Source organism: Kryptolebias marmoratus, linkage group LG6 (assembly GCF_001649575.2).
Source record: "Kryptolebias marmoratus isolate JLee-2015 linkage group LG6, ASM164957v2, whole genome shotgun sequence".
Lineage (NCBI taxonomy): Eukaryota > Metazoa > Chordata > Actinopteri > Cyprinodontiformes > Rivulidae > Kryptolebias > Kryptolebias marmoratus.
The window spans coordinates 9,470,091-9,492,023 of NC_051435.1; the positions used below are offsets into that span (position 1 = coordinate 9,470,091).

Here is a 21,933-nt window from a genome sequence, read left to right on the forward strand (position 1 = left end):
ATCAAATTAACTGCTGTTAATGGGATTAGAGCAGGGACACATTGGGGGGAGACATCAATCTGGTCTGGAAGTCAGCCACGGCTTTGGTCCTTTCACATCTCACTTTCAGAGGCTCTTCGGCTAACTGGCAGAGCTGATGGTCCACAATGATTTACAGTAATGTCTACCTGTTTCTCTTTGTTTGTTTTTTTCTGCTGTAGTGACTGAAGTTGTACACATTCATGCAAAACTTAATCAATGTCAAATTCATTTTACATTCTCTCCAGTTAAAAAAAATACTTTGAGTGTCTTTCATTTAGCATAATTTATCTGCTGCATACTAAAGTCAGCACTTAGCTTTAAACGAACAAGAAAAAAACAAGAAAATCATTGACTCCAAATGTGTGTCTGGGTTTAAAGTTGTCTTTAAAGGAAGTCACTGCTCCCAGCTAAGAAATAAACAAGTACATAAAGAAAAAAAACAGCTTTACATTCATGCATTCATTAACTGGGTGGTAACTGGTTAAAGCAGCAGTTCATATTTTTTGAGGTGTGATTCCATCGAAAGGTCATGACAATCAACTATTAACTGGCACTGGCAAGAATATCATAACATTTCTGCTAGGATAACCATGAAATTAAAAAATGACAGTGGTGTAATGATTTTTTTTTTTCAGATAGGAGTTATTTTAAGATGGCAGCAATCTATACTTTAGTCTTGGTTTTGCCGGGACTAGTCATTAGCTTGTCAAGGCAGTCAGAATAAAACTCAAGCTTTCCAAATTAGGCTTACACAAAGAGCTGTCTACAACAAATAATAGATACTGCAATTGTTCATAACCTTCTCACAAAACCACACTTTAGCTACCCTTATATTTTCAAGCAGATTTAAACTGGACCATCAGGACAGAACCAGGCTAATTATCCTGCCTTACTTTCTGTGAAACAGCTGATGCTTTTGTTTAAAGAAACTCTGTATTCTACATAAATGTGCAAACCTTTTGATTATTGCTATAATTGTATCCTATTTCACATAAATGACACCTAGAAAATAACCACTTAAAACACAGAACCAGCTTTACCTCAAGATCTGCTTTAACATTGCTATAAATGTTGGAAATGGAGACATTAAAGACATTTGAAATGCTTGTAAATTGTAAAATACTGATATTTTTATTTTTCAAAAATGCAGCAGAAATGTTTTAGGCTCGTCACAATCCAGCCATCCGCTGAGACAGTAAACCCAAAAAAAAAAAATATCTATATTCAGTCAAACATCCCTTAAATGTTATTTTCGTATCATTTTTCTAAAACGTCTTTGCTTGCCATAATTTTTTCAGCTTCAGTTTTTCACATATTCTGTTAACTGAGTGAAAATAAAAACTCTCATGAAGAAGTTACTTTGTGAGAAGAGGTTAAATAGGCCTCACTGTGACAAAGCTGCAGACTGGGAGGGGAAAGGAAAGCGGCAAATTGGTAAGAGGGAAAGGGAAATTTGGGATAATACAAGAATAGAAGAATACAATTGTTTGGGCCTTTGGTTAAATTACTGGATTTGCTGTCATTTGGCTAGTTGGAGCATAAATAAAGGTTTAGTTTTGTGTAGTTTCCATTTTAGCACCACATCTTAAATACTTATCAATGGGATTTGTTTAGAATGGCCTCTTTAAATAATTTATATCTTGTTTTAATGACAAGAAGCAGTAACTACCATGGCCCTGATGGACTCACAGTGAAGTCAGCTGTAAAAACCTCAGTAAAGTCATTATGCTCTCAAGAAAGTGGTTTAGATTTGAATAATAGATTTAATTTAATTTAATGTGCGTCTTGGTAAAATTAGAACAAAACTAATATTGCTCCTTTAGGAGGATATTAAGGCATGAAAAGCAGCATATCCGGAGCCATGTTTGCCTATAGTGTTGAGTCCCTCGCATTATAACACAAATCTACGGCAACTTTTTTTTTCATTTTCATTCAAAGACCAACTCATTAATCAAATCTTGATCCAAACCATGGTCACAGGAAGTAAGCCGACCTCCAGGCTTTAAAACACGGGCTTTAGAGAAAAGGGAGTGCCATTATAAATTCATTTTAACTCGGCAAACTCATTTTAATCAGGGCTTTTGAAAAGGACGGGATGTAGGTAGTTCAGTCAGGGGTACAACACTTGGGTCCCTCATGAAGTGGAAATTCACAAAGGGAAGCGAAATAAGAGAATGCATCTTTGAATATTTGAGACATTCTGTTAATCGAGGACCCCATTAATCATCACCACCTGTCTGTCTGCTTGTTTGCCAATAATTAAACTAGGCTGAGGTTAATAAAGGTAAAACATTGGGGAGGGAAAATTAGGAACAAGAGGTTAGGTTCAAAGAGTTTGTAGTTTTTGGCTGGTGCTCAATCATCAAACCAATATTGCATTATCTACACAGTACTAGCTCATAGTCCAATGTAAAAAAAAAAAAAATCAAATAAAACAGGCAGGATGGTGTGAAAAATGCTCCCTATTTCAGCTGCTAAACAAGTACCTAAATGCTCACATAGTTTAAAACACTGAAATGACTGTGCATAGCAAATGTAGCTTTATATTGGGGTACTGTGTACATACTACAGAAGGTGAGATAGAAAGACAACCAGCCTTGCTTTAGGACATCTATACAATAATATATTAATATCTGAAATGAAAGCAATAATGTGGTTAAATAATTTTAATGCAAGAGCAGATAAAGGCTATAAATCATAATATATCATCTGTATCTCAATTCTATTTACAAGAGTTTGACACATAGCTGGTTAGAGTGATTCTTCAGTGAATCTGGCAACACTTCAGAGGCCCTTTTTCTCTTCTGAACCTAACTTCTGTCTCTTAGCACACTTCCCACACTGATCTTTTTCATATCGCTCCATCTCTCTTCGTTTTTCTTCTCACAGCTGTTAAATCCAACTGAAGGCTCAAGGAAATCTTTATCTTTTTTTATACTGACTAACTTTTCTTTCAGCTAGTGTTGTCTTTTTAATCCTTTCTTCCTCTTTATGTTTTTTTTTACATCCATCGCTTGCTAAAATTTTCTCAGCTTGGATCCTTGGCAGATAGGGCCTTTGATCTTTTTAATGGAAAAAAAAATGCTACATTCACATTTTAACAGGTTGTTCAAGTTGACATCAGCAGTCTGTGTGTGGTTACTTCCTCAGCTCCTTTCCACATCTGCATCTGAACTCCTCGGTCCCAGCACGGCTGCTCAGATGCAGGAAAAAGTGAGCCGTAACTGAAACTTTTGCTAAAGCGCTCTTCATCTTCCTCCTCGAGTGTAGAAAAAGCGGATTTAAAATCCAAAGCAGGTCTTGAGACACTTTGGATGGATTTCTTGACTCATCAGGTTATGAGATGCATCTCCAGGGATCCAGTTTGTATGCAGTTCCCCAACATGCAACACACAGCTGTCTGCCTTTTCATCCTGTTCCTGAAAAATGTCTCGCTGCTGATCCATCTGTAACAATCCTGCAGGGTAATTAGTAGAGGTATTTCAGTCTGTTTCATGTGTGTGTGAGTGTGTGTGTGCCCGAATAAGTGTGTTAGAGTGTGAGCTTTAACTCTGTCCCTGTATGTACGAGTGTCTGGCTGCGGTTATACACGTGTGGTGGAGTGTGTGTGTGTAGAGATGTGTGTGTGCGGTAAGTGTGTATTACTATATGGGCTATGGTGCGTGTATCCCTGGTGAGGGTGCCCCATCCTCATCCCAGCCACCGATCCAGGTGTCATGGGGGTCATTGGTGTTGCAGGAGTAACAGGGTGCGACCCTGGGGTCACGGGCAGCGAGCCTGGGGTCAGCGAGGTTATGAGGGGAACGTCGTCTGGCGAGCGGCGCAAGGTGAGGGTGTAATCGGGCGGACAAGTGAGGCGCACGGTATCCAGGGTGCTGTAGATGTCCTGGGTGTCCAAACCGTCCAGAGCATCGAGAGTATCCAGAGTGTGATGGTGGTGAGCGTTGTTTCTCTCGTCTGCTGATGCAACGTCACACTCCAGCTGCTTCACCTAAAAGTATCAAAGGCACCATCATTTTAGACAATCGAGCAATGCAATACTGAGTTTTAGACTAAGATTATCTTATGTTGAGAAATGATGGAGATTTGGTCAAACCCTAAAAATAACATTTGCACAATCTCAGAGTATGTGTTGAGACTGACTCTCAGCTACTAACACTAATGATTACATTATGTAAGTTTTATTCAGATTTGTCCACTAGTTTATGAGATATTTTGGTAACAGACACAAACTCACACAGACACAGGCTAAAACATAACCTTTGCCTTTCAGAGGCAGGTGATAAAAATGTTTGAATCACAAAGAGAAGGGCATCAAATCCCAAACACTCCTTTATAATCTGACACGAAAAGCTTTTTCATTTAAAAGCAGATAATACAAGACACACGTTAATGCCTGCTGTACTCCAGGTTCTAAAGCTTATGCATTTTAGTAGGCCAGAAAAATACAATAGTGAGTGCGATACTGGTATATGGGCCATTCTACACAAGCATGAATTAGAAAATACTGTGTGCTAAAACCAAAGGATATGATTGATTTTTTTTTCTAGTAAAGGCATAAAAATACAGAAAAAAACAATATATGCAGCTGTGATGCTGAGCTAATTAGTTCAATTGCTAATTATCAGGATTTGTCAGCTGTAAAAAAAATATCTGACATTTATCACTCCCTGTGTGATATTTCAAATTAATACAAGACGACTAAGAAAACTTGGGGGGAAAAAGCCAAATATTCAGTTAACGAATAGAAGGCAATTAAAAGCAATTCAAGCAATTGTACACCACTCATACATGCACACACACATACACACCGAATCTGATTATGTCTGCTGATGACAGGCTGTGATTTGCAGGAGTGCTCTCTGCATGCAGCTGTTTTCTGACAGTCTGAGAGTTCAGTCATTTTTTTCACACAACCTCGACTCATTTTATGTCACTGACGTATACAAAATGTATTAATAACAGTAGGCATAAATGTTTTTTTATGACTTTTACAGCTACATAAGATCTCCGAGATTCATGCAATGTAAGCCGAACTTTTGTATGCGTGGAACCAACACATGCAAAGTGGTTTGCTCACCTGTAATGACATTAATCCTTCCCCCTGCAGGTGAGCTGCAACGTCTGCAGGCGTAATGTCCCTTCGAGGAGGTGGAAGTGGGCGTGGCCTTCTGTGCTCCAGGCGTCTTTTGTCCTTCTTATAAAGCAGGGCTGCAAATGCAAGTATATTGAGGAACAACAGCGAGGCTCCGACGGCAATCGTCACCGACAGCTCAGTGGAGTAGTCTTCTTTTGGGACACGAACACCTTCTTCTCCTGCGTCCTCTCCTAAAGCAGACTCTGGTGGCTGTGGCGTGCCTCCCTGTGAACCTGGGTGGCGCGTACTTATAGGAGACCAACCTCTGGATAGACGCTTGGTGTAAGGAGTATCATCCTGTGGAGAAGGGCTGTGCGTAAAGGAGGACATGGGCTGCAAGAGCTCGTTGATGTGATGCAAGTGAGGGACCAGCTGGAGCCAGAAGGAGATCTTGGTGGCACGGTAGTGGTCTCTGACACGAGGTTTGAGACCAATGTGGAGATACAGCTGCTCTTTAGGGGTGTACTTAGACCAGGCAACCTCCTCGAAGCGATTAGGCTTCGTGTGAATGAACTTGGTATCTTGGGGAACTGGCTGGTTTGGATCTCTGTTAAGAGGAAAAATCCTGGTGTAAACAGATGCTGTATGTATAACATAAATAGAACATAAATAAAATAGCAGTAAAATATCACATAGATTTTAAAAAATCAAGGGAAAAAAGGTAAATCAACAAAAAGAATACTGCAATGTAACAGCAAAGTAAAAATCAAAACCAGAAAAGTTCTGAAAAAATTTTGATTGGTGCCAGTGCAGCTTCTGACAGGAATGTTTGGTCATCACACACGTAAACATTTATGTGTCTACAATGTTTTATCCAGGAGGTAGGATAAAAAGGCTCTTCACTCCCAGTTTTGAGGACAAACATTTCAGTTCAGATAGAATGGAAGTCAATGGAAAATTGGGTGTGCACTTTCTATAGCAGGTATAAAGACACACTGGGAGAAAAAAGACAATAATGCCTATGTTTTGGTGTATGAATTGTATCGGAAGTGTAAGAATTGTGGAAAAAAGAAAATTTGGTGTGACATCATCACACTTTAAGTTGAACATTCTTAGGCAACATCTCCAAAACATAAACTGTGAATGTGTAAAAACCATAAATGGCATTAAAATGCCAGTTCAGCTTTTGCAAATTTCACGTATGCTGTACATTTTACATACATGATTTTACAAAAAATCACAGCACCCTATTCTTTATTTTTGCAAAGATTTTTCAATGATGCAAAATAAAATTTGTGGCTGAAACAGAATAATGACAGGTGAGTCTTAGCACTTCAGTGCTTATTTGCACCCGTACTTTTTTCCCTTGTATGTGATTAACAAGAAAATGTCAAGGTTTTTAATTGATTGAACAAAATTATTTTAACTTGTGGCATTAATGTGAATAATACTAAGATTAATTAAAAAAGAACTGAGATGATAGTGTTCTATCGCATATACACATTTGATCAAATTATTCAGTGATAATAAAACATAATGTAATACGTCATGATCTATCATATTTAGTTCAGATATTTATTGGAAGTTCACCAATAATTTATTTCTTTGAACTTCTTAAATGTCACAGAGCTCAAGAAAAGCTTCAGAGAAGTTTTTCTTAGCTGCCAGGTGTCCTCTGAGGATCCTGAGTTCCTCTCAAGCTGGCCAACAATTGCACAAGACATCTTTCCAATCAATATCAACGTGACATGAAACAAACCGATGGCAGCCAGTATTTCCTCAGAGGAAATACAGTTTCTTTTTTTACTCTGAACATAACTCAAAGGAGATTTATTTGTAGATCACTGACTTTTGTCCAGTTTATATAGCGGTTACAAAACTGTTTTGATGCACAGTTTGAGCACCTGCAATGCCAACATAAAACTGAGACAGAGATGAATGAGTGTGTGTTAAAGCAGGGATATCCTAAAAAAACAAAAAAAACAAAACACCTTTCAGAAACATACATACAGGCACTCATTTGTGAGTTACCAAGGTATTTGTGTCAGCAGCTAAGATGCCCCAAATTAAAACAGCATCACATTTCATTTTTACAGCTGTGCCTTTATCATATATTTCCTCACTTATCAGCGCACGGCAACTATATGAACAACACAAAAAAGGCTGCTAAGACCGATCAACACCCAGATGCACATGAGCTTAGAGTTAACACCCACACAGAGGCTTACAAAATATACATCAGGGAGCATTGCCTCCCTGGTTAAATTGAGCTGTCGCAAAGTTCCATCATCATCAGAGGCGCTCTCAGCAGAGTGAAATCTCTTTTCAGAGAAAGTTCCCCATTGATAATTGAAGTGTAGACCAAACTCTTCACATCTCTCCAGCGTGATTTCTCTCAACAGCTTGCTGCGGTAGTAATGACAATACAGGCTGTGCTAGAAACTGCAGACTTAATGTGATGTTACTGCTGTAATGCATCCACATTAAAGACAGCTTTCCTCGTGTCAAAATCTGCTCATGCGCTGTCCTGATTCTTACGTTGTAAGGCAGCAAGGCACTATGAATATTTAGACCAAGGTCTAGACTGAAGATGTCTAAATCTCAAGAGGCCTCAGCGGAGAGAACGTCAATTGGATTAATTATTGGTAATTACTCACTTCTAGCTCTGCAGAATGGAGGTCCACCTTCAACGACTACTTTTATCTTGTATTTCAAGCCAGTGGAGAGATAAAAAGGACTCTTATCAGTGTGTGCTGTCAGGTCTGTAAAGTTTTAATGTGTGTGTGTGTGTGTGTTTTTTTTGTTGTTTTTACTGTAACATTATGTTTTTAGCTACTAGCAGAGACTTCATTTTCAATTTAATAAATTGAATATCTTAGCTTGAGGGGGTCCTTATTAATTGAACAGTTTGAGTAAACTCTCACTCCGGATTAGTTTTTTTTTTTTTTATTAAAAGGTCAAAAAAGAAGAGCTGTCGGAATCTGTGTATTTTTGCCAAACTTGTTTGCACTTCTGATTTTATGACTGTATTTAAAATATTTTTTCATCAAGAGAAAGCTTTTGAAGGACAGCAAAAACATCCTTTAACCATCAGGATTTTTTAACTCTGTTTTTCCTCTAATGCTTCAATAAAACTCCACATATTTTAGTAGAAACGGTCCATCTAAACGAAATCTAATATATTTAAGGGAGCGGTGTTGCCTCACAGCATAAAGGTCTCTGGTACAAATTTCTTTTAGCCTGGGGCTTTCTGTGTAGAGCTTGCATGTCCTCCCTGTGCATCTGCGGTTTTCTCCAGATACTCCGGTTTTCTCCCACAGACCAAAAACATGCATTTCAGCTTAATTGGCAACTCTAAACTGACCTTAGGTGTGAGTACAAGTGTCTCATCCTCCCCCAGCCCCTGAACAGGATTAAGTGGGTTCAGAAAATAAGAGTGTTGGGATCTATGCTAATAAAATGGTCCCAGTTTAAAATAAAAGGAGACAGTTTTGAAACGTTTACCACAGTACATTTTTCCAAATAGAATTTAGCAAAGAATTATGTATGAAAACACGTGGTGTGAATGTTTTTAGTCGTCCCTTTTTTGTGTAAACATTGATAGACATTTATAAACTGCGCCACTGCTCATCTTTATTATTATTCAGTCCAAAAGATAATGAAATATATGGAAAGCAAATTAGTGCAAAGTGATGAAGCATGAATATGTTTATCTTAATAAAAACACAGACTTTAGTCTTGACTGTCTTATTTCAGGCTTGGAAGAGATTTGTTCCTGTAAAGTCAAGCTGTCTGCACTTAAACAAACAACCCCATATGTTGCCAAAATCCTTGTGTCTGTGATGACATAATTTAAAAAAAAACAGCAAAGAATAATCGATCTCATTGGTGCACTTTATTTTACAATCTAAAATGTGATTAACTATCCTGGTCTTCATTATACTTAGATTTTTTTCCAAATATTGGATTCAGAAAACAACCTAATTTACTCGAATCAATGCTTTGTTTTATTTTTTAGGTATTTATGATTTTTGAAAAGAATAATTATTAGCTTACCCAGTCTTGGCAAAGTTGGTCCAGTAAGTCATGACTACTGCACTTAGCATCACGTCGTTCTTGGAGAAGTTACAGTTGAACAGATCAGTGGGACCCACCATGGGCACGCCAAACACATACGGCACCTACACACACACAAACACACACATACATGCTCAAGCTGGAATAGCATACGCATTATGTTTATTCACTAAACAGCTGAATCATGTCAAACTCTTAATAAACCTAAACTCAAGCACCTAATTCAGTTTGAAATTTAACAATCATCTCCAAATCTATAAAGTAGTCTGTTCTCAAAATTCAGTTATGCATTTTCTATATTTAGCTAAAGCAAACACAACATGGGAAAGAAAAGATTTCTCTATTGCTATGCTATCAAAGTGGGGCCTGTGGCAGAATAAATTCAGCAAATATTTCTACTTAAAGCTGAGGCAGGCAATAATTTTATGGCATCAATGGGCACAAATTCCCCAACCCTTAACAGATTGTAATTAAAGTGGTTTAAGAAAAATGTTAGACTTCGGCACCTCCTCGCTTTTCAGGCTTTAAAAGGTCCTTGTGAAGGAAAATTGTGTAGAAGAAGATACTATTTTAACAATGCCAAAACCACATAGCAATGGAAAAAAAGAAAATAGATTTATTAGAGAGTCTGACGATATGTACATCAAAGTACGTGTGCTATCAGTATGAAGCATACTGATAGAACCGTAGCTACAACCAGCAAGTGCTATAGTCTGAGCTCTCTGCTTTTCTTCTGTGGCCTTCAGCTGTCTAACTGTTTTTTTAAGTAATATCTAAATAATTTGAATGTGTTTGTTAGGTTGTGTAGCGAGATTTGGTAATCATAATCATGAAGCACAGTTTGTGACTATTTGATGGAAAGGGCTTTGCAGTGATCTATGGATTTGCTGGATAAGCAGTATTTTCTGCTCCTTATCTAAATCCATGCTGTGGGGGCAAAGGTTTGAGTGGAGAATTCCCATATGCCAGCTGTCTTTCCACTGGGACCCCTGGGCGTTCCCAAGCCAGCCTAATGATATATTTTGTTCTGGCAAGTCCTTGGCCTCCTCCCAGAGACATTTTCAAACACCTCCTTTGGAAAATGTCTGGACAGAGTCTTTATGAGATGTCCAAACCATGTCAACTGGCCCTTTTTAATTTGAAGAGGCAATTCTGCTTTGAGTGCCTTACAAATAGTTGATCTTCTTACCCATTCCCTAAAGGTAAGCCCAAGTAAACTTAGTTTGTCTGCTTGCATTTACAATCTCATTTTTCCTTTCACGACCAAAGCTTTTGACCATAGATAAGGGTTGAAACAAAAATCAGTTGGTAAACCAATAGCTTTTTTCAACAAACTGGTTCAGTGTGCACATCACTGCAAGTGTTGCCCCAGGCCACCTGATAATGTCTCTTTCCAATCAATTCATACTTGTCAGCAAGATATTAAGACACTTGAACACTTCCATTTGAGGCAGCACCCCACTTCAAACCCAGAATTGGCAGTCTATTTTTTTTGTGGTTGTGAATCATGGTCTCAGTATTACACAGGTGTGTCAACTGTGTCAATCAACACTGCCCATTACCATCCATGGTGAAATGCTTTAACCACCTCTGGGACTTCAGCTCCATTGACAGTCAAATCCTTTATTTTTTGGTCAGCCTGTTTAAGTTTGACTAAAAGTTATACTCCATGCTGCTTTACCAAACCCCTCCCACACCTGAGTTTTTGCCTCCATAACTGCCTAAACTGGGATCTGCTTGCTCCGCCAGCACTTGTCAGCTGCCAAAGGCGTCCCACAAGCCACCAATCTCTGTAGGACTCCTTCAGCTTGATGGGTTTTCTTAACCACAGGTGTCTACTATCAGGTTTGGGAGCTGCCGTTACATCTGGCACCAACCACTTACAGCCACAACACTTTACAGCTGCTTCTGCTATTGGGGACAAAATACAGCCCATTCAGACTTAATGTCCCCTGACCTGTCTCACTCAGTATGCCAGAGCATCTTTTGGGGAAGATGCCAGACAGACGACATCTTTTCTTCTACCATTTTTTTTCCAGATTTTTCCCTACTTCAGCTTGACTTGCATGCATAAAACATTTTGAACAAATCAATTTGAAGTGCTATGGTATTTGTTTTTTAGACATTTAGCAAATGCTAGTCATTATTGTTTGGTAAATTTTGTCTAGTTTTATTGACTACAAATTTGCATTCTTCCACTTTGCCTACCTCAAATAGCAAAGACAAAAGACAAAATTCAAAGCGTCATACCTCATCACCGTGAGCAGAATCAGCCCATGGTGGCGTGGCATCACTCTGGCAGTGGTGGTAAAAGGAGTAGAAGTAGGTTGGAGACCCATATTGAGCATGAAGATCAGCTGTGGCGATTGCTGGTGCCACCCACTGGTGGTCTGTAAAAAGTGCTACCAGTGTCTTCCTGCGAGTTTCTGCATTGTCACGATCAGCCCAGTCTGTGTACATGAACCTTCAAAGAACACATCTGAAATTAGTTGGCAGCTAGTCTGAAGAAAACCTTTGACGTGTGCTGTTTAGAAGTGTGAGGTGAGCAGTTGTACCAGAATTGGGCCCGGCAGTTTTAACATTACAAGAAAGGCAAGTAGGCAATAAAACAGGATTGTATCCACATGGAAGATCTTGTAAAAACTTCAGGCAATTGAAAACACTCCAATCATCCAAAGATACAGTTATATGATCTGAGCCAGCAGATGCACATTGGATCTGGCTAAGTGCTGAATTCAATAGGAAAGTATTCATGTCAGCTGTGATGTTAGTTTAGAACCTGACATCTGAGGGTGAGTTTACCGCAGTGAAACAGGAAGTAGCTGCAGAGAAGTTACACTTAGGGGCAAATGATGATCAGACTAATGAGTACAACAAATTGACTAATGGGTGTTACTGTCCACAACAGAAATCCAACTAGCGCTGTGTTGCTTAGGAACGCAGAGCTTTGTGCGTGCACATAAATTTTTGTGTGTTATGGGCTGCGGTTACCATGTGTGCGGTATATCTGGGTTTATTTCCCTCAGAGATAAATGGGTTATCTGCCATATTTATGCAAGTGGGTGGTCATTTGATAGTTTATTGTTTACGCATTAAGCCTATTATCACTTTCTAGGAAGAAAGTGATATCCTAACACCTGTTCAAAGTTTTTCATACAAAACATCAGCTCAGGGTTCAGTTTGACTTATACAAACATAATAATGAAACTTGCAATATATATAACAATAACTGAATACCAACATTGGCTTTATTCTGTCGTCCTGTTTACTTTTAGTTTGATTTTCTTCACAGTTTTTATGCCAACATTTTTACATAATAAAACTGTGTTTATTTGAGAACTTTTGAGATGCTGATTGGCAGACGTTGCTGTTGCACTACTCAGCCACGTCACTCTTTATGTCAAGCTGCATTAATAGTTTGCTGGCTGTCTCATCATGTTTATTGAGGTCATATCATGCTTTTGGGCCTATTCCTTTTTAACCACTGAGCGACACAACTGTTTCGTGCTTGTAAAAGATCTTGAGAGATACAAAGTCCAAATCAAAGACAATACTGCTTCTGAACAACTCAAATATAGTTTGTATTTTAGGGTTTTCTTTGCTTAGTCGCATCACCAAAAATACGCCTCAAACGTTAGGCCCAGTATTTCCTTTTTCAAGTCTTGAGCAAAGAATAAGCAGTTGTCTTGAACTAACCAATCAGAGCAGACTTATCATTTTAAAGATTTTAAAGAGACAGTAGTTGAAACAACATGTTTCAGAAATATCAGGACCACTGCAATGTGAGTTATGAGAACACTTAAGTGTTAATTAACAATGAAGATTGTAACCTAACTGTAGTAGATTAACAAAAAACAAATCATGGATGTAACATAAATGTGCAAGTTAGGAGCTCTTTAATCTTTGGTCCCATCTACATGTACAGTTATTTTAATCCAGAAGAATTCTAATCATTTACTTAAAATAATCAAATAATTTTTTAAATATACACAAATATTAGGTCAATAACTCACCGGATGCTCTCCCGCAGTGCGTCTCGGCCTTCTGGGTATCCATACAAACTATCCACAAAGTCCGACACGGCGAAGTCAAAGTCTTCAGCTGTGACACCATCCTCTGAGTCCACAATGCCCTCCACAAACTTCACACCTTCTCCCTGATTTACCCCCAGCATCACATCATAGTTCAGAAACTCTCCCTGCTCCATCAGAATCTGGGGATCATCAGGTATAACATCGCCATCAATCACCGGGCCAAAAGCTGTATGATATTTGGCCGGAGTTATGTTCTGCTCCACAAGTTCACGGTAACTCCGGCCCTGGAGGCAGGCAACCAGTTGAGTGCTGTCGTCAATGCCACAGCCCACCCTTTCACCGAGCTGTCGAGCGTACTTGCTTGGCTGATAGTTGACAGCCCAGCTGGCTAAAGCGCTGCCACTCTGGATGATGGCTCTGTGGAAAAGGTCTGATACACAGAATACACATGAATGCAAAAATACTAGCGTATGAACACATGCACTGAGCCATGCATACACGTTTATGAATGCATGTGCACCCAAACACACACACTTGCATAAATGCATATATGACTGCACACTGGAGGGTTACACAACATGTTTGTTCACATGAAAAATTCAAAAGCAAAAAAATTTACAATAATACAGCATAAGTTGTGAACATGCTATTGAAATTAAATGAACTTTAATGTTTAAAAACCAATTAATAAATGTATATTGATTCAATGAAGACCCTAAAACGTCTCATAACCCTAAACATTTGAACTTTGATGGGCCATATCTGTTTTTTTGTGCGCATGTTTGAGGTATATATTTATAATGTAAAATGAACACTAAGGACTAGTTGAACTGTGCTGTTGTATGATTCTCTCTTACCCTCGGAGTAATGGGACAAGGTCAGCAGGCTCACACAGGAAGCCCCAGCACCAGAGCCAAACACTGTGACCCTGTTTGGATCTCCACCAAAAGCTGCAATGTTCTCCTTCACCCAGCGCAAAGCCTGAATTTGATCGAGCAAGCCATAGTTTCCTTTGGCTGCCTGGTCACCCGTGCTGAGAAACCCTGCAGAAATGCAGAAAGAAAAAGCAGATAGTATATTTAAAACATGTTGATCAGTAAATGCATAAGGTATAAATATCTAAGCCAAAATTAAGAAATGTATTATTCATTTAAGACCGGGCATCCACATCTGACAACACCACAAAAAACAAGCACACAAAATCACATGAGTGGATGGTTAGGTGACATGAGATAATGGCATTCCCAGTGGAAAAATCAATTATGCATGAGTTGTGATTACCACACATTTAATGAGAACATTTTTTTAAGTGGTATTCTTACACTTCCTTGTATTTGTTCAAACCATGAAGGTGCATTCATTGTTGTCAAAACTTACACAAGCAGAAACCACACACACATGCCATTATGTCCTCAGCTACCCCCTATTCCCTCCACTACTGACGTTATTAAGTAAACACAGAAGATCCTAATGGCTTGCCCCGCCACAGTATATCTCATTACTGCAGAAGCTCATTTCTGTGAACCTCAAGCACATAAGAGTGTAATAAGCATAAAGGCAAGGCTTGAACAAAACATTTTTTTCACTTATGTGAATTTTGTCAGAGATTTCATTGAAGCAAAAAGAATGATATCAAGACTATATTTAATCAGAGGGGGTTCCACATTGAATTCTTGCATATTTTATTAAATGCTTTTGTGCAATAATTGGGTAAATCTCTATTAAAGTTCTTTGCATTTTCACTGAGGTATGCTTCACTTCTAAAACCAGTAATCATTTCTAAGTTATTACAGTTGGAGAAATAAAAAATATCACCAGAATATTGCTTTATGTAAATGGGCTCACCTCATGCATCCGACTCATGATGATGAAAAGGAGGAGGAGGAAGATGATGCTGTTACCCAAGATGATGATGATGATAGAGAATTGGAAATGGGGTGAACACAGACGATGGACATAAAGACACAAAAGAAAATGGAGGAATGTCTTCATTTAGCTCGTAATGATTATGGCATCTGCCGCAGCTGCAAAATTATGTTTCACCCACAAGCAACATGCAACAAAAGTCTGCATCTAATAAAAGCCTGGAAAAATCAAGGTTTAAAGACGTTTTACTCAATCCTTTAAAAAAATAAAATCTTGCCTGGGGCAGTCTGATAGTTAAGTTGTTAAGGAGCATCCCACATGGGCACAAATGCCCTCAAGCAGTAAGTTCCAGGATCAATTCTCAGCCTGCTGGACCTTCACTGCGTGGCTTTCCCCACATTTCCTGTCTTCACTGCCCTTGTCTAATAAAAAAAATGCATTATCTACTTAATTAAAGCTGAGCCAAGATGTGGCTTTCCATCTGGGAGCAAAACCTCTCTTACAGTCCACAAATGCTTTCTATGTGTGTATGAAAAATAAGCTCAAAAATGCTGCACAGCTCTTTCTTCAAATATGCTCCTTTAAAGTAAGCACATTTTGATAGATAAATCAGAAGCTTGTTTAGTTTTTATATAAAATAATGATATCAATAAGCCTGTTTTCTGTTTTTTCTGCACTTGACTCAATCACTATGAGGCCATACATACTCTGCTCACACAAACAACTCACTACTCATACCCTCTCTACTGTCAGGTAAACGATCCTTTATTGCATTAAATGTTTTAACCCTCATGTGGCCCCACTCATGCTTTGTCATTTCAATAACTGCAGCCACAAAATGCCTAAATGCCTGGATTTTTATTCTATTTGTTCAGCTCCTGAGCTTTGCAGAGCTGTCTAAAATTAGAAAATCCAAAGGGAATCAAATTGTTGCTGTTCAGAGAGCACTGACTTGGAGAGTCGTGGAGTTAAAAAGGATCAGATCTGAGTCGATGTTAGTAGTGGGGGGAGGGCTTCAGGGGGTTTATTTCCTCCAGGGATACCCATTATAAGCATGTTTTCTTTCAAAAAACAAGTGCTCTGGGTAAAAACAAATCACTCATGGTTTTCACATTTTATAGCTCATTGAAGGATTAAATAATCCAGATGGTGAATGTGGTATAAATTTGTTTACAAAAGTGAACTGTTGTGTTGCAACATGTGACCTTAAACAAAATGATTTTGTTTAATGGGGAAAAAACTGTTAAAACAAAAATCACATTCATAAAGCATAAAGCACCAATCAACCTTCTAAACCCCATCACATTTTAATAAGCAAAGATCTAATGGAAAATCCTCACACTTAAAAAAGTAACTGTATTTTTTGTGTTTATACTATTACTCTGGTTTGACATACTCATAAATAAACCCTGATAAATTTAGTAATGTGAGCTCTATTTATCACTCTGCTCTGCACCAAACAGCAAAATAAAACATAGGGAAAAGTACCATCAAGAGAAATATGATTAAAAAGGTGACAGTTAAACTTCATACTGTGGAAAACTGTAAATAAAAGAATCACATTTATTTTAGGTGCATTGGGCTGTTTTAATACAAATATATTTATTCAAAATTCTCAATTAATTGCATTTAGGTAATTATATTTGATATAGGAGACGGCTTAAATATAGACTGTTTAACAACAAGCAGGTGACAAATAGGGTTAAACTTGAGCCATTGGCCTCTTTTGAGTAATGATCTGGTTGCCCGTGGATCCTGTGGGGGATGTTTTGATGGCAAAAATTTGTCAATTTTTCTTCTTAAAATGGGTAGACCTTGCAAGTACCATCAAAATGGTCCTGATTGATCATCATTCTCATAAAAGGAAACATCTCAATCTTTACTGGATTCATTTTCACAGGGATAAAAATGCTATTATTATCAAAGTAAAAAAACACTGAGTGACCCACACAGCGTGGTTTTGAAAGGACCTGTGATACAAAACTTTCCACCACAATCATCAAAACACCAACTGAGCAAAATATTGTGGAAGAATAGTACCATATAAGTTATTTTGACCTTTAGACATTTAGAATCAGTACAATAGTGCATTAAGGACATTGCAGAGGAATAATAATTGCCTAACGCTTTGTTGTTTTCCTTAAGTTGAAAAAAATGTAGCCTGTACAAAGGGTCTGAGGTATTTAGCAACACAGTAATTTAATATACTGCTAGATAGCAAATTATTAGAAACATACTTAAGTGCTTAAGATCAAAGTGATAGTCTAAATCTTCTGAAGTGTTTTGTGGAATGGTTATAAACAATTAAAATCTTAGCTGTTGTATATCGCCTCAGTTTGGAGAAATAGTTCAATTTTGACTGGACTGACAAGATAACAGCCAAAATAAAACTGGATCGTTGATAACTTGGAACAACTCCACTCTCAAAAATGTCATATTTATATATAAACTATATTATTATTATTATTATTATTTTTATAAACCTTTACTTTATCGTCAATTTTGCATTACTCTGCTATTCCAGCAGAAATATTATGATATTCTTGCAGGATGAGCCTTAAGGTGTAACGGAAGTGCTACACCTCACTGCTGCAATTTGCACTTGCAAATAACAACAGAATCTAATGTAAATAACAGAGTAACAGGAAATTTATGGTTTTATAAACCTTTATAAATAAGCATTCACGTGAGCCTCTATAAAAATGTTGAGATTGAAACTGATTAAAGACAGCAGCAATTCACTTTTGTCTTGGTCCCACTCAGACTAGCCATTAGCTTGTCAATCCAGTCAGAATTAAACTCTATTTCTTCAAAGTGAGGCTGTTCAAAGATCTATGACAGTTACTACTTGTTCAAAACCTTTTCACATAACTTAGCTTGTTAGTTTATAAGCCCCAGTCAAACTCACAAATTTCAGGATTTAATTGAAAAGGTACAAAAAAGCAAACAATGCAGAAGCCCACAAATCACGCATTATCCAAATACACAAATTCCTATCCATGTTAAAAGGTCAAAATATACAATTTATGTAAATAATTTTCTCTTTTACCTAAAACCCCCAAGCGATAGTTGAGGGTTATGACAATGACGTTGCCATAGCTTGCCAACACGCTTCCATCCATCATGTTCCCAGTGCCTTCAGAATAAGAGCCACCGTGGACGTAGACCATCACCGGCCGCTGACCGCCCTCCTCATGGATGTCTGCAAGATAGATAGATAGATAGATAGATAGATAGATAGATAGATAGATAGATAGATAGATAGATAGATAGATAGATAGATAGATAGATAGATAGATAGATAGATAGATAGATAGATAGATAGATAGATAGATAGATAGATAGATAGATAGATAGATAGATAGAATATAAGACTCAACAGTATTCAAACCATTAAGGTGACATCACTAAAGCACCTAATGGCAATGGAAGTGTTCAGTGCTTGTGTGTGTGTATGTGTGTGTGTGGGTGTGGAGGTGTGTGTAGGGTCACATCCATGTATATCAACCTATATGTATGCATGACTGAGCCTGTGTCCTTCCCACTTTCCTCCACAAGTAAAGGCGTAAACCCCATAGCGACTGACGCAGGTGTCTGCATATTAAGTGTTGGTTCAACTAGCGGTGTGCAGATGGGAGTAGAGAAAACAGGGTGAATTTTTAAAAACCTTTATTTATTTATTCAACAAGGGTAAGTCTGTGCCCAGACAGCACACTGCCATGTTTTAATCATTTGTCACAGCCAAAGGTATCGTTCTTTTAGCCTGTGTTTTCACCTTAGTGTACAATGAACCAAAACAGGTAATCCCAATCCCAATCCTGCATGCATATATAATCACCTCTGACCCTGAAAAGTCAGTGCTCGTCACCAAAATCACTCACCTTCCTCAGTGGGCACATAGATGTTGAGGTAGAGACAGTCCTCACTTTGGTGAGTGAGGTAAGTCGCTGCTATATCCAGGCTTGCAGTGAGCCAGGAGGGCATCATATCTGCCAGCATGCTCCTCTCGTCCAGCGACTGCGGGCACACGGGAGCAAACTGAGTCACATTTCGTATTCCGGGCCACGGAAGTGGAGGCTCAGGCGGCTGAAAGCGCCGATCCCCAGTTGGGGGCCTGGCATACGGTACTCCCAGGTACTGGATGACGGGCCCAAGAAGATCTGAGGGGAGAGGGGTCATGATGCCTCGGATTCGACCCTGTGCCGTGGAAACGACAGGCACAGTCTGTTGGGCTAATAAGGGGGTCGGCTGGAGGGAAAGGGAGAAGCAAAGGGAAAGGAGGAGGGATGAGAATCCAAGGGGGGAGGAGAAGAATAGGGAAGAGCATGTTCTGCTGGTCCTCAGCTCAGACATGATGGTGGAATATGGAGGGAACGCAGTGGAGGAGAGCGGATCGAAGGCAGGTTGGGAGTTTCGACGGTGCTGACCCCTCAGTGGTGTGCAACTCTTCCACACAGCTGCTGCTCAGCTTGGCCCATAGCACACACACCGCACTGTCCTGTCAAGCAACCTTTCCCCCTTGTGTATGTGTCAGTGTGTGTGAGTCAGTGATTCTGCCTCTCTGAGTGTGCGGTGACTCAGTCAGTGAGTCCCTTAAATACGCGACTGTAAGTGTGTGTGAGTTAAAGTGTTTAAGTGCGTGTGTGTGTCCTGGACTGCCAATTTGAGCCTGCATGCATGTTTGCGGGTAGGCTATTTATGTGTGTTTGTGTATGTGTGTGTGTGTGCATGAGTCTCTCATTATGTAAACAGGAGCATCACTGTTCCTCTGTCACTTTCTCCTTCTGGTCACCCCCATAATAAGCCCAAACTGCCGCCTGGAAACAAGACATAAAAAGGGGGGAGAAATGGAAAGAAATGATGAACCTTTTTAGTCTTGAGTGGAATACTCACACTGCCAAATGCATAAAGAGTCACGCACACACGCACACAACAGGACACACATATGTCATCAGACACAAGCTGTGCTACCTTGCTTGCTGCTCACTTTAAAAATAGATATGAGAGTGATAGATGGGGCAAACGAGATGTTGTCCGCTCAGCTTAACTTGGTGTCAGGCTGTCAGGGGGTGTGGGGGGGAGTGCTGTGTCACATCCCCACAACACTCACAGATCACAGGACCTTTGTGGGGGAGGGGAGGACAGGGGAGGGGGTGTGGGTGTCGCGTCACACGCTTAATTAAACCCCTGAATGCACCAGGGGGTCTCCTGACCTGCATGTAGCATAAGGTTGGAAACATGTGACACAAGCACACACACACACTTGTTTCTCTTCCTTCTTTGTCACACACACATGGTCTTGGGTGCACCTTTCATTCTCGCACACACACACACAGCTGCTCCCACTCTCCCTAAGGGCCCGAGGACAGAATATTAACAGGCACACACACACTCAGGGAAATCTCTGTATGATCACACACACACACACACATTTATTAAACTCTAACCTGCAGTCATGTTAGAAATCACAGAAATGATCATGACGACCCTGATCCTCCTCTGTCGGCTTGTGTTGGTGCTGTCCAAGGTGCTAGTTAACATTCCAGTGGTGATCACACGCGCTCATGAATAACGCTCCATTTATCAAGGCGAACCCGCCGCCTACACCCCCCACCCCCACCCCCTCACACACACACACACACACACGCACGCACGCACGCACACACACCTCCACCTCTTGTGTATTTTCATATGGAAAGAACTGATAAAAGCAGCGCTGCGTTCTTATTTAACGAGGAACAAAAAGTGCAGGAGGAGGATGGTGAGGAAAAAAATGATTGCTTGTGAGGCAGAATGTCCTGTCTAACTCTCTATCGGCAATGAAGCTGACTACAGCAAAACACACACATTCATTTATCACACACACACACGGACAGTAAAATGCAAAAATCTCAATCTGCATTCCTCGCTGCAGCAAAGCAAATGAGAAAACGTAGGGAACACCGTACCCAGGCAGGGTGAGAGGTGTAAAATCCCGCGGCGCATGGTTTCCCCTCCGCAATATTCGCCTCCTTGCTTTTTCGCCGCTGCGGCTCCTCCGACGTGCCCGGGATGGGATATGGGGGAGATATTCCTGTATGCTGCTGCTGCCGGTGCCGCTTGTGTTGGTAGTGGCACGTCTCCTGGGTGGAAATAACCCAAATAAGAAAGAAAGAAAAAGGGGCGAAAAAATAAGAAAGAACAACCCTGGAGAAAAAAAAGCGATACGAAATTTCTTCAAATCTGTCTGGAAATTGAAGTGTTTCTCCTTTGAACGCAGGGCCCAGGACGTTTAAACGATCAATCTCCCTCTCTCTCCTTTCCTTTCTTTCTCCTCCCCCATCTCCCTCTCACTGCCTCCCTTTCTTTCTCTCTATTTTCTCCTCCTAGATGCGATTGGACACTGTGGCAGGCAGCAGCTACTGATCCAATGATATGCACCTAGCTCGGCGAGGAGGAAAAGCGAAAGAACGAGGGGGGATGGAGGAGTGGAAACACACACAGGGGGTGCATACTATTGTAGATCATCAGTGCATGGACATGCATGGCTTCACACACCTGTAGATGATGCATGAGTGTCAGAAAATGACATTTATTCACCTGCGAACACCCCGCCTGCTCCACTTGAACAAATACACACAACTGGTGCTGGAGTGCACAGTGACCTCTTCAGGTCCAGAACAGGAGAGTCTGTCCCCATTCTATTCAGCCATGGCTGCAAGCAGCTTTCTCCCCATAGGCTCAATGTGTGTGTGTGTGTGTGTGTGTGTGTGTGTGTGTGTGTGTGTGTGTGTGTGTGTGTGTGTGTGTGTGTGAGTATGGTAATGCAGTTGGTCCGCAGTCGCTACTAACTGTGTTTGGGAACACTCCTCACGTCAG

At 39.8% G+C, this 21,933-nt stretch overlaps 1 protein-coding gene across 1 annotated transcript; it reads right to left on the reverse strand.

The window, feature by feature from the left end:
• Positions 1-993: 993 nt before the first annotated feature.
• LOC108240412 (neuroligin-4, X-linked) lies at positions 994-21,438 on the reverse strand. The gene is made up of 9 exons (XM_017423862.3): positions 21,024-21,438; positions 18,957-19,892; positions 18,125-18,277; positions 14,067-14,252; positions 13,189-13,639; positions 11,426-11,639; positions 9,155-9,279; positions 5,102-5,705; positions 994-4,012 (listed from the first exon to the last, which is right to left on the reverse strand). Exons 2-9 carry the CDS (start codon positions 19,426-19,428, stop codon positions 3,605-3,607), a joined length of 2,613 nt encoding a protein of 870 aa, XP_017279351.1. The 5' UTR covers positions 19,429-19,892; positions 21,024-21,438; the 3' UTR covers positions 994-3,604.
• Between the last annotated feature and the right edge of the window lie 495 nt (positions 21,439-21,933).